This window comes from Rutidosis leptorrhynchoides, chromosome 4, assembly GCF_046630445.1.
Source record: "Rutidosis leptorrhynchoides isolate AG116_Rl617_1_P2 chromosome 4, CSIRO_AGI_Rlap_v1, whole genome shotgun sequence".
Lineage (NCBI taxonomy): Eukaryota > Viridiplantae > Streptophyta > Magnoliopsida > Asterales > Asteraceae > Rutidosis > Rutidosis leptorrhynchoides.
The window spans coordinates 462,978,903-462,993,286 of NC_092336.1; the positions used below are offsets into that span (position 1 = coordinate 462,978,903).

General features: G+C 29.5%; 1 protein-coding gene across 8 annotated transcripts; it reads right to left on the bottom strand.

Annotated features, from left to right (window-relative positions):
- Nucleotides 1–1,557: 1,557 nt before the first annotated feature.
- Nucleotides 1,558–5,338, bottom strand: LOC139844458 (mitogen-activated protein kinase 9-like). Of its 8 annotated transcripts, none has more exons than XM_071834687.1 (8): nt 4,861–5,338; nt 4,180–4,417; nt 3,670–3,781; nt 3,475–3,580; nt 2,995–3,068; nt 2,777–2,896; nt 2,062–2,248; nt 1,558–1,759 (listed from the first exon to the last, which is right to left on the bottom strand). In XM_071834687.1, exons 3-8 carry the CDS (start codon nt 3,750–3,752, stop codon nt 1,718–1,720), a joined length of 612 nt encoding a protein of 203 aa, XP_071690788.1. In that variant the 5' UTR covers nt 3,753–3,781; nt 4,180–4,417; nt 4,861–5,338; the 3' UTR covers nt 1,558–1,717. The 8 variants fall into 8 exon arrangements, with proteins under 8 accessions (XP_071690788.1, XP_071690786.1, XP_071690787.1 ...); XM_071834685.1 differs by having other exon boundaries at nt 3,670–3,797; XM_071834686.1 differs by having other exon boundaries at nt 3,670–3,797; nt 4,147–4,417.
- Between the last annotated feature and the right edge of the window lie 9,046 nt (nt 5,339–14,384).

The window sequence follows — 14,384 nt, forward strand, 5'->3', positions numbered from 1 at the left end:
CTAAGTTATTTGTCGTTAGTACCCTTCTAATTAAAATAAACACAGGAGCTTCTAAGAAAATTAGGGGATCGATATACTAATCCCATTCCATCGCCATTCTATGCTTCAACGATTTAGCTTCATCGCTTACAAAAAACCCTAATCCCATCCCATCTACGTTCTCTGCTTCAACAATTGTAAACTTTCGTAACTCAATTTTTCAAAACCGTTTATTATTTCGTGGATGCGATATAAACCTTCGATTATCACCAATCGGATACATTTAAGTTGTAATATGAAATTAGGGTTTTATACACTTGAAACAATCAATCACGTTGTAATTGTTGAACATTATGACGGTTGAAGTCTGTTCGGCAACGTTTATTCAATCTTTAATCGCATTTCTGTATCAATTTTAACAGGTAATTTATCGGTTTGAATTCTCCAATGGCTCGATAGTTTGGTATGATTCACATTATTACAGCACATATCTCGAATTCTCGATCACGATGTTTTGTATTGAGCCATTTTTATTTTTGAGCACTTCTTTACTGATCACATTTAAAAAATCCTTATATTTAATGACTATTTACTGATCATGCATAGCCGAGTGTTTTCAGCATTTCAGACAAATAGGACTGAGCACTCTACTCACAATAAGTGAACCGTGACAATCAATTCCGCGAGTATCAAAATTCATAGCTAACTTTTTTTCAGGTTTGTTCTCCCCATAGACACTCTCGTAAGTAGGAACAATTATTCCGCTTGAATACCACCCTTTGGTGAGTCCATCATCATAAATAGATTCAGAATTAGTATAAACAGAATCATCATTATTAGGGATGGTAATGGTCACCCGATCCAGCGGATATCCATCCGATCCACCCGCTTCGTGATAGATATGGATAATTTAAATGGATATGGATATGGATATGGATAAACGTAAATGGATATGGATATGGATGAAAATTTTCATCCATGGATATATCCACTATCACCCGAAATACATATATAAATATAGATATATGTGAACACATTTACTATTACAAATGCATTTACAATTGCACAAGCATTTTGCTTGCTACCATATAACTATTTAACTATGATATATTACTACTAAACACGTGCATTTAATAAAAGAACATACATATTACACATTTAATATATCGTAGTCTATGTGTAATTGTAAATTTAACAATTAATGTTATATCTTCGACAAAGAATACACGTTCTTATATATTACGTTTTGTTTTTATTACATATTAGGAAATATTATAACATTTTTTGAATATCCAATGAATATCCATTAACCCGCTTAATCCACTGGATATGAATAAGGATGGATGAACTGAAATTAAATGGAAATGGATATGGATGAGCAAAAACTAAATGGATATGGATATGAATATGGCGTCACCCGATCCATATCCGATCCATTGCCATTCCTAATCATTATCATTATCTGATTCATAATCAAGATCTCGTTCCCATTCTACTATAACTATATCTTGAACTGTCGACAAATCCCCTAATGGTATAGAAGACAAGGGATTGTATCGATGGAACCCGTATGCAAAATGAGGATGAAATTTACAGTTACTTTCCTTAAAAGAATAAAAAAATGTCGAAATGGCAAATTATGTATGATATTTACATACTTTTATCACCATAAATAATAAGGTGTGTAACAAAATACATTTTTTCATGCCTTTGCATCTCGAACAAAAGAAATTGTCTCTTACTCCTCGCCTTGCGGATGATCATTATCATCAGGAAAGTCCTACAGTAAAACGATTTTAACAACGCTTATAATACATGATTGTGAATAGTCAACACATGTCAAGAATCAAAAGGGACCCAAGCAGGAGTAAGCAGAGGCGTAAAATAGAACTTCTACAACCGCTAATGATCCATAAGCAAGAACAAATCTTCATTTTTTAACTCCCAGAAAAAGATATGGTTCAGAAAACTTTTAGTGAAAAAGAAAACATTTGTTTGACTAAAAAGTCAAACTCAAATGCATACATCAAACTGTAAGGATGATAATAACTATGAACAGAGCTAAATTAACTTGGCAGTTACCTCTGTAGGTCGTGTTCCTTTGTTTCCTATACACTTGGAAGCACTGATACTCGCACTCTTTAACAGGCTATGAGAACTGTTATTTCCTTTATTAGCTTCGTTTGAATTTTCGGCACCTTCATCTTGAGGTTGTTTTTCCGAGTCATCTTGAGACGTACCATCCTCTTTGGGTGCAGGAACTCGCTCTCTAGAACCACATTAATAAAATCAGAGTCATTAATAAAATCAGAGTCTCACAAAAAAAAAAAAAAAAAAAAAAAAAGATACCAATTTGGGCGGGGCGCAGGCCAATCCTTTAAATATTAACTTGTCATCAACTAATAAATGCTTTAAAAAAAATTAATTAAGTTTTTTAATAAAAAAGAGAAGGTTAAGTAAAATAAAATTATGGTTTGGACAACTTTTGACTCATTTCCTTTTTTAAATAATATTGTTCGTGCTTTACCCGTTTCACCTGTTAATTATATAACCCAGGACCTGTTCATAAGTAAATGGATTGACCCAAAAGCACTTGTTGTCCATCTTTTAAAAATAACTAAAAATAAAAATTACTACAAAAATTATACAAATACAGGGATAACATAATTTTAGAAATACACATTGTTTTAACCCATATGACCCATGACCCGTTCCATTTTAAAAAGTAAATGGACTGAAATTGCAGACTGACGAAAAACAAATGGTAATGAAGCGATTTCTATATATAGCAACTTGCCTAGGAAGCGAAGCATGATGCCTTAATAAGGGAATGGTACTATTTCCGCCTTTACTATTACCACTTTTACCAAGACCCTCCTCAAGATGTGCGAATTGTCGCTTGAACCGGTCAAACCCAATATATATAGAATCACAATTTAATTCAATAAAAATATTTTGGTAAGTTTAACAAACAAAAAAAAAAGATGCAACATTTTTGGACCAAAAGTGTATGACCTCGGGTACAAGAAGCTAGTCTGTTCACCACCACGTAAATATTCCTGAAGCATCTGAGGATGATACTCCAATATCTGGTTATATACAAATACATTATAATAAGATATTAACGCAAGCATAATAATAACAATTAGGGTTAATTGCAAAACTTTGGTCCTATGGTGGCAAACAAATCGAGCTTTTATAAGAGCTTTGCTTGAGCTATTATCGAATATCTAGCCTTAAGTAATATGTATGTGTGTATCGTAATTGGACCAAAGTTGGTTGCCAGTTTTAAGCACTGAACTTTAAGAAGTATTAAATGATAACCAAACCTCTCGATAGATCAACTCTCAAACATGTTCTCAATAGTTTTCATTTACAGCTAGACAATGTCCTAAATATTTTTCATTTACAGCTAGACATGTAATAATATATTTTTCTTTTAATCTACAGAAATTTGTTTACAAAATGTCAAAAGCAATGCAATTGATAGTATACCTCTTCAGCTGATGGTCGGTCATAACAGCACTTGAATGCAATGCAATTTCGAAAAAAAGGATCCGCAGAGTTCAGGAGCACGATACCATCGAGTTGCAACATAATCCTGCATTAGTCCAAGAAAAAGTAACGTAACTAAAAGTATCGGTTATTAATAGTATATTAAATTTGAATAAGTACATAAGGAACACATACCGTCCAGAATATGGCTGACAGGGCATCGTTAAATGACACCCGAGCAAGCCCAATATAGCAGATCTTGAGTTTACAGCCAGCATTAGCTAGGATGTTCTTCGGCTTTAGATCTCTATGAAACAAATTTGCTACATTTGTGACATAATGATATATTAAGTAAGTGATAGTAGTTATTCATGGATCGGATGCTGGGATGCAGCCTCTATCAATCAAATGATGTATGAAACAATTTTGTTTTCACCAATCGCTACATACATAATCAACAAATCACCCAACTCTAATACAACGCATACACTTCAAACAGCTTTTGTCCCATTATGTTTAATTTCCTTCTTAGTCAAATACCTAAATGTAATCATTTATACCCCTTTGACCTGCAAGAGCTAAGATCCACCCCAAATCGACCAATTCATACCAAAGGATCATCCACTTCTATTAAAAACATATATATTTAACTCGTAAAGAGTAAAAACGAACATTTTCTTGAGATTGATAAAGTTTAGTTATCACCTCTCTCTGTTGTATCAGTCTTCATTCCTGTTCAACAACATCGGACATCTAAGCTTCCCGTTGTTCGAGATCAAGAACCTTGTTTAGACTTTCATCAAGAAGTGAAGAGGTATGCATATATAATGAAATCTAAATATAAGTTCCATAATCCTATCGGAAATAGGCATAAAAAAATAAAGTTGAAGATCATAAGTACTTCCTTATCAGCTTGATAAACAGTAAACAAATTCCAAAGCTCCTGAAACAGTAGATATCTGAATTTGAATTACGCTAATGATCCACATGAACACTGCAGTAACCTACTTATATATTATATATTTATTTATAAAAGATTTACCGTATTACATATACATTCATAATCTTAGATCATTATCAAAATGATAGTATATCCTCTACACAACTTTTTGCAACTTATGTATTCAGTTACAATGGCAAATTAAATCAATAAACCCTAATAAGAAAAATTAATAGATATATGAATAGCTATAGATACATATAAATACAATATCGATCGATAATATGACCAGGAAAAAAACCCTAATTTGATGTCGAAGATAAATGCTTACGTACCCAAATTTTACTAACAAATGGAAACGAAGATTATTCAAAAATATATACGATTCAGATATAGATTAAGATTACGATCATTCAAAAAACACAACCTAAATAGAAATTACAAACCTGATATGAGATGTTCAACCGGATCTGAATTTAAAACTGAAACCAAAATCGCTCTCTTGACTCATGCTAACCCGTGTGATTGTTTTGTGCGATTGATCAAATATTGAAAGTGTTTACTGATTAAATCATGATGATTAGGGTTTACGATAGATCAATGTAGTTTCTAAGAAACTAATATGGTTCGTAAATTCATTGGAGAATAAGAGGCGGCTGCAACAACGACGACAACGATTTGAGTTGAAACACCTCAAACCTTAAATAATCCAGCAAAACCCTAATTTCTTCCCTAATACTCATCCGATTCTAATGAGTCAGGGGAAAGTCCCAACTTCGAAACATCTGTAAAATTGTTGGAAGTATTACGGTGATACTAACCTTGAGGTCGTATGGAGAGTATTAGGTTTTTCTTTTAGTTTGAACCCAATGAAATGAATGAATGAAATTGTGAACCCCTACTTTCTATCTGTCATCCCGTGTTTTTTCTAATTGTATGGGTATTTTAGAGAGTGTCTATTTAGAAATGGATTTATTAGCTGGTAATAATTTTAGAGGATATTAATGACCATTAGATTAAGGGGTATTGTTAATTAATTTTTTGATCTAATGGTGATTAAAGAAAGTTTGCAAATGATTTATTAGCTAATAAAAACTCTCTTTTAAGGTATATAATGATAGTGAAGTGATTTTATTTTATTTTTTTATTTTTATTTTTTTAATTTTGTGTGTGTGTGTGATACTAACTTCGTACAGAGTATCAATTAAAATAGTGACGTGCTGACTTTTATCTTATGCTAGTAACTAGTTGTGGAGCCCTCGTTTAGCGCCGGGAATTCCGTTTTGAACGCGAGTTAAAAAAAATATTTGATCTATTTTGTAAAAAAGAATTTTTTTCAACATTTAACATTGAAGGGTTATTCCTTCTGTGAAAGTTATTTCTTTTAGCGTTCGGTTTTTTTTTTTAAAGTTAGTTGATCTATTTGGTAAAAAAGATTATTTTCCAACATCTTTTAGTAGCATTGAAGGGTTGTTCCTTTTATGAAAGTTGCTTCTTTTATCGTTGAAGAAGGGGAAAAAAAGTTAGTTGATTTTTTTGTAAAAAAGAATTTTTTTTGACATCTTTTACTAACATTGAAGGGTTGGTTCTTTTACGAAAGTTGCTTCTTTTATCGTTGGGATCAAAATTTTTTTTTTACTGTAGCGCAAATAGTACTATTCAATCGGTGGGAACCCAAAAAAAAGGAAAAAGAAAAAATACTGTAGCGCAAATAGTACTATTCAATCGGTAAAAAAACACTGTAGCGCAAATAGTATTATTCATAACAGAAAAGACAAATTTTGTCTATTAGTTAATATGTAAATTATTGAATTTTAATGAATAATCACGACTATGGCATTGGTTTATTATATATTATATTATATTATATTATATACCTATATCTAAAATATAAAGTGAAAATGAATAGTACTATTCATTTTTCACTTTCCTCAAATTTAACCCCTTACCTTTCATTAAAATATAAATCGAACCCCTCACTTTATACTTATATTTTTCCCCAAATTTCACAAGCTTAACCCCCTAACTTTTATTAAAATACAAATTGAACTCCCACTTTACTAACTTTTTTTTTTTACTAATATTCAATTTTCACAAACTTAACCCCCTAACTTTTATTAAAATACAAATCGAACCCCCACTTTGTACGTAAAGTTTTTTCAAATTTCACAAACTTAACCCACTAACTTTTATGAAAATACAAATCGAACCCCCACTTTACTAACTTTTTTTTTAAATAAAACCCGAACGCTAAAAGAAGCAACTTTCACAAAAGGAACAACCCTTCAATGTTATGTCGAAAAAAATTCTTTGTTACAAAATAGATCAAGACTTTTTTTTTTTTAACTCGCATTCAAAACGGAGCCCCCGGCGCGAAGCGAGGGCTCCACAACTAGTTTAATCTAAAGTATATACAATAATCGTTTAGAGAATCCTTTTAAAATAATTTATACATCTGCAGAGACTCAGAAGTATGTTTTAAGGGTTATACTTTAAATTTTTGAAGGAAAACATATATTCTATCAACCCATAAACAATATATATATATATATATATATATATATATATATATATATATATATATATATATATATATATATATATATATATATATATATATATATATATACATACTAGTGAAATGACCCATGGAACCACGGGTTTGTTTAAATGAAACAGTTCAATGATATGTTTTAAGTATTAAGTGAACGTAAATGCTAAACTCATTTAGTTTAATGACCTGTGGAATCACAGAGTCCGACTAAAAAACTCGTCAGCTGAACATTTCATCAAACATCTAAAATGCATATTTAACAATCCACATCCAATCAAAAGGGATAATATCGGTTGTCATTTTATTTTAAAAGTGTAAATTAAAATATAAATTTAGAATTAGTTTCCTTCTGCCTAGCTTTTATACCTTCTCGTATTTAATTCAAAATAATTTATTAAAATTAATCAAAATTATTTAATTTTAATAATTAAAATAATTATTAATAAGATTTAATAATAATAATTAATTAATAAGATTTAATTTTAATTCAAAATTATTTAGATTAATGACATCACCCATCATGCTTAGATTTTTTTCTTTTGCTTTCTGATTTTTTTAACAAAAGAATTAGCTTAATAATGACATTATCATTTTAGGATTTTAATAGAAACTATATATATATATATATATATATATATATATATATATATATATATATATATATATATATAGTTTCTATTAAAATTCTACAATGATGATGTCATTATTAAGCTAATTCCTTTGTTAAGAAGAAATTAAAAATAAAAAGAAAAAAATCTAAGCTCTTAAGATGATGTCATTAATTTAATTAATGACTAATTAATTTAATTCTACTTATTTATTTATCTCATGTTTTTCGGGAAAAAAATACACTCTCATTAATTATTATTATATTATTATTTAAATTCAAATATGAGTTCTCTTTACGAGATTAATTACGTTATATATATATACGAAATACACGTCTCAATAAAAGGTTATAATGTAGACTTTTATGACAAAGAAAATAGTAATTGTGATGAAAATTGGAAGATGATTGTGAGATAATAAATGTAATTCATTTATTCTGACCAAGTTAAGTACATCAATGTGTTTGTAAAAACAACGAGAAGTTTTTTAGTCTTTCTCCGTTGGGTCATTAAACTAAAAGACTTTAACGTTTAAATTCACTTAATGCCTAAAATCTTCTACCGAACACCAAATTTTAAGGCATATTATACAATTTTTATATAATAATTGTATTTTAATTTTCCAAAAAAATTTAAAAGACATTTATTATTACTAATAATAATTACTATTATTATTAATATAAATACATAACTTTGAAGGAACTTTATTATTATTATTATTATTATTATTATTATTATTATTATTATTATTATTATTATTATTTACTTTTAATATAATAATTATGATTATTATAATTAGGGAAATGCTAATGACAACTCTTAGAGTTGTTATTAAAAAAAATTTTAATGCAAAAAGACTTGTACATTAGTAACTTAAAGGGCAGTTTTTCATGAAAATATGTGGTTATTTAAATGTACAGTAAAAATATACATGTCCAACGTTCTTAATGACAACCCTTAAGATTGTCATTAGCATTTCCATTATTGATATTCAAATATGGATTCTTTTTACGATTAATTACGTTACATATGTATGCGAAAATATATGTCTCTATATATTTGTAACAACGACAAGTATTTTAGTCAAACGGGTCATTAAAATAAATTACTTTAGCATTTAAATTCACTTAATACCTAAAACATGTCATTAAATTGTTTCTTTTTAAATAAACCTGTAATTTCACGGGTCATTTCACTAGTATATATATATATATATATATATATATATATATATATATATATATATATATATATATAGTTAATTACTTCCATGAAATTATTTAATGTATACTGAATAATGATAATTATAATTATAATTACTCCGTATTATTATAGTGTTAAAGTTAATTGATACGAGTAAATTAATAGAGTAATAATTAAAATATAAACATCTATTTCTATATATTCGATATTGTATTCAATATCAATATCAATATCAATGATCGATCATATGGCATCTATCCCCATGAATATGAACACTCGTGCATGTGGTACCTCCGCCATCTCAGCAGATTGCTAGGATCACCCAATTCAATATAATGACATGGCCAGTACCCACGTGAACTAACCGGCTTTATCTGGATTTACCTTCTCATTTACCTCCCAAAAAAAAAAGGTATAACATGCGTGCTTCCCTTCTACGTCTACCAAGTACCCACAGTAGAGGTCGTTCAATTCAATTCTAATAAAAAATCATATTATTCTATTTCTATGTCTATTCCTATTCCTATTCCTATATTAAATTATATCAAAATTCAAATCATAAATTATTCTGAACAAACCCAATAAAACTCGTATTAAAGTTATCGGCGGATCTACCATTTGTAATCGGGGTAACCCGTCTCTGACGACCGATAAACTTTCAACACTTTTTAATGAACTTTTAATAAATTTAGTGTAGGATCATATATTAAATTATATCAAAATTCAAATCATAAATTATCCTGAACAAAGCCAATAAAACTCGTATTAAAGTTATCGGCGGATCTACCATTTGTAATCGGGGTAACCCGTCTCTGACGACCGATAAACTTTCAACACTTTTTAATGAAACTTTTAATAAATTTAGTGTAGGATCATATGGTTATATGCAGGGCCGGTCCCGAGAATTTGAGTGCCCTGAACGATCCGAAGCAAAAGGGCCCCATGACCCGTACAACGATAGTATTTTTTTTTTGGGCCCAAGGATAATACAAGTAAAAAGGCTCAAAATTACATGGACTAGTATAAGGAAAATATTTTTTTGAGCCCCTTAAAAAGTTGGGCCTGGACATATGTCCACCTTGTACCCCTATTGGGCCGCCCCTGACTTATATGATAAACATAAGAAAAGTACTATAAGGTCGCCTATTCGCTTAGGCCGTTACAACAATTTCTTATATCTCCAAAGTCGTGGGTTCGAATTACACCCTGTAAAATCAAAGTTGAACACACATAACAATACACTGAATTTGGTAAAAATAAAAGTAAAGAAAACGCAGTGATTTGCACTCAAAGATGTGCTTTTTCTATATTAAAAAACTCAAATAAACAATGCTTTATATAGGCTTACAATAAAAGAGTAAATAACTTAATGAAAAACAGAAAAATAGCTAAACTATTGCCAGTACCTACACCACTACTCAATGACTCAATCTGCCAAATAAATCGGAACAAACTAGCGAGACTTATTCAAAACAAAAACGTGATAAATAAAGGATAAACTTAACCAACTAATATGACTTAGTAAGGTGTTGCACATGTAGTTCAATACTCCCCTTTAACACCTACTTTCTTCATTCCTAACAGATGACAACAATAGTCAAACTTGTTGCCAGCCAAACTCTTTGTGAACAAGTCTGTAATCTGCTCATCTGTACGAATATGCTTCAATTGTATCTCCTCTTTCAATACCTTCTCTCGAATGAAATGATAATGAACCTCTACATGCTTTGTCCGAGCATGGAAAATTGGATTTTCGACCAAATGAATTGATGACAAGTTGTAACGGTACAATGAAACTCCATAGTCAATTTCTTGATGTAACTCGGATAATAACTACATAATCCAAGTGCACTTATGAGCAGCCATAGTTGCTGCTTTATATTCTGCTTCCGTTGTGGACAATGAAACTGTTGGCTATCTCTTGCTACACCATGAAACAGCTCCCGTCCAAAGCATAAAAACGTAACAAGTAGTTGACCTTCCTGTGTCTTGATCACCAGCGTAGTATGCATCACAGTATCCTGACAGAATACACCCTTCACCATTCTTGAACATAATACCATAACTATAACAACCCTCACATTTTCATACTTTAATTGACTAATTTGCCCCTAAGGTTGTTATCCATACTTAATATATGATTAAATTCGACGTTGATTAAATATTTATTTTTTTGTCGACACGTTTTGTTAACTAAAGTTTATACTAATTATATAAAATAACTTTAGTTAATATTAGTATTAATGTGTATTATACATAAAACTATATGTAAAATAATTATTAATTAAATGATAAGTTATTTTAATCATTATTTATATTTTTAGCTTATAAAAAAAAGAAATAAGATTTTTTTTTATAAATTAAATAATGAGCCCATGAATTTTGACTAAATATTTTCAAAAACAAAAACTTATTAAAAACATTTTTAACATGTTTTTATTTTTTTGTCAATATTGACACCTTTATTTTATTTTATTTTTTTCTTTTCACCAACCATTTTTACCTATAAATACATGGCTCCTCATTCATTTTTTCTTGCAAAAAATAAAAACTTAAGTTATTCTCTCAAAACCTTGAAGAAAATTTGAGGCACTTTCTATTTTTATTTTTTTTAATATTATTGATTAGTATATTCTTTGTAAAATTCAAAATTAATTATGTTTATATGTTATAATTAGTATTATAAGTATTATGATGTATAAAAATAATTTTTATAATTTATGGAATATTATTTATAATTAAATACGAATTATGTAGTATTTAAACATAAAAACAATGTAAAATTCGTAATAAATATTTTTAACCAAAAATAAAATATATATAAATTTTTTCTGAGTTTATAAAACTTATATGGATCTGAAAAAATTATAAAAATAATTACTTGGGTCGAATTGGTAATTATTATATAATTAAACTCTATTATTATGTAATTCGAAGGTAAATTAAGAATAAATATAAAATAATAAAAAATATTTTTTAAATATTTTTTCTACAAGTTATTAGACTGATAGAAACTTATAAAAATTATAATAATTGTTTAGGTTTATTTAGTAATTATGTAGAATTAAACTTGTTTTGTGAATAAATTAAAGGTAAAAACAAAAATAAATACAAAAATATAATAAAAACATTTTATTAAATTTTTCTACTAATCTACATGATTAACTAAGACTATAAAAATTATGTATATAATTTTTAGATATTTAATTAATTATTTAGACATTTTTGGATAATGTTCGATTAATAAAACACTATTATTTTTGAAGTAATTTAGGTATTTATTTAAAGGTAATTATATTTAATATATATAAGACATACTAAGGTATAATAACTAAATATTAAATAATACTTAGGTTATATTATCACATATATAATTATTAAGTTCATTAATAATTCGTTGTGTGTATACACCTATAACGTGAAGGTTATAATTAAAAGATAACGTGCACTTTATACAAACCTCACCGCTACTTGTGGCCTAGGGTGGTCCTTGTTGCTTTATGGGAACCGCTTGTGGATTTCAAATGCCATGACTTAGATTCTGGTCAAGAATCCTGAGCGCCCGGTAACAACAGATCATTCGAGTGACTTGCATGATAGCAACAAAGTTTGGGCAAGATTGTACAACATCTTTGTGAAGAATTATAACCTGAACTTCTTTAAACTATTAGTTTACTATAAGTGGAAGCTTTCCATAAATAGTAGGTTTCCAAAAATAGAAACTTTTGAGAAATAGGAGCTTTTCTCGAAAACCGTCACTGTTAATATAGTTGCTATATTACTAAACAAACTTTATGTCTGTTAGACATTAACTAATCAAAGATTATATCTCTAGGTTAAGATCTCCGATCATTTACTTCGTTCATTCTTCTTTGCGCGGAATAACTTACTTGCTACTAAGGTGAACTTCATAGCCCCACTTTTTACTATTTCATAACTTTTTTACAACTTTAGGGTGAGACACATGCTTGATTTTAAACTATTTTACTCTTAGACACAAGTACTCAACTGTTAACTATGCTGTCTTGCTTTGATTCATGCTAAATCCCTACCGTAATATCGTTAATTGCTACGTATAAATGCAAACTTAATTATTGTGAGTAGGCCTATTGAGAGTAATGTCTCTAACCATTTGACCGTTGGTCTTTGGTTACATAATAATGATTCCACGACACTGACCGTACAAGGTGTCATAGGGTAAACTTGTTTAGTAGCGATATTACAAACTGCAGCAACACTTTTAGATTGATATATCTATATTGATCAACTTTAAACTAAATCTTGTGGTCTAAAACTTTGGATATTATTTATAAACCTGTGAATTTCACTCAACCTTTTTGGTTGACACTTTAAGCATGTTTTGTCTCAGGTGATGATTGAGCTAGCTGTTTGCAACTTTGTGATGATAGATTTGATGCTTGCATGGAGTCCACATCGCATATTATATTTTAGTTCATAAACATTTATTTTATATTTTAATAATAATGTAAACATTTATTACTGCTTCCGCTGTTTTATAAACAAAGGTTTTATTTAAAAGGTCTCATATAGAGTCGTTCTCGCTTATACACTTGTGTTATGATATTAGTTAGTCACAGTTACCCCCGGTCCCATTTTGGGGGTGTGACAATAACCGTCCCCTTTATGTATCTCAACATTCGACGAATAACATCCGAGTGAGGTTTCTTTGGACTTTGCATAAACCGGCTCATCACACTAGTAGCAAACGATATATCGGGTCAAGTTAATGTTAGATAAGTTAGACTACCTAACAATTGCCGATACATGGTAGCATCCTCAAGAGCTCTTCCTTTATCTGCACATATCTTGAAATTTGACTCCAAAGGGGTGTTCATTGGATTGCTTTGTAGCATTCCAAACTTCCTTAACAAATCAACAAAATACTTAGTTTGATGAAGATGAATTCCATTAGCCACGTAATCAAGCTCCAAACCAGGAAAATGTTTGAGATGACCAAGATCTTTCATTTGAAATCCAACATCTAAATTCTCTTTAATAAGACTTATATCTTCTTCATGATTTCCAGTGATGATTAAATCATCTACATATACAAGAATCACAACAAGCTTCCTTCTACTTCTTTGATAAATAAACTAGAATCTGCACTTGTTATAGAATAACCATGGCAAGTTAAAAACTCATAGATCTTACCATACCATGCTCGTGGAGCTTGCTTTAGTCCGTACAAAGCCTTCCTTAATTTGCACACGTATTCGGGATGTTTGTTGGTCCCTTAATAACAATAGGAGTATTGTAGAGGGGGGTGAATACAATTTCTTTTAATTAACTTAACAGTTAAACATGATTAGTATTCAAACATGAAGATTAAATAGAGTCATGGGTAATTTTCAACGATTATTCTTTATTGATTGAATCACAAAGAATCACAACTATCCTTGGCGGAATGATAGTTGGTTGATACAGATTACCTAGATTATAGCTAAGAGGTAAACTAAAAGCTATTACACGTTTTTGACTCTAGAAAAATAAACCCACACCACTAGTTGTTACAATAGTGGATACAATAATTTATAGTAGTCATATTAACCGTGTAATGGTTCTATTGTCCACTGGTACATAGGAT

Excerpts from the sequence above, each read along its gene's own strand:
- LOC139844458 (XM_071834687.1), bottom strand. The coding sequence starts at position 3,752 with ATGCTGGCTGTAAACTCAAGATCTGCTATATTGGGCTTGCTCGGGTGT. Across the intron at positions 2,249-2,776 it reads CATCATGCTTCGCTTCCTAG|AGAGCGAGTTCCTGCACCCA; the intron begins GCAAGTTGCTAT and ends ATGTGGTTCTAG. Across the intron at positions 1,760-2,061 it reads AAGGAACACGACCTACAGAG|GACTTTCCTGATGATAATGA; the intron begins GTAACTGCCAAG and ends GTTTTACTGTAG.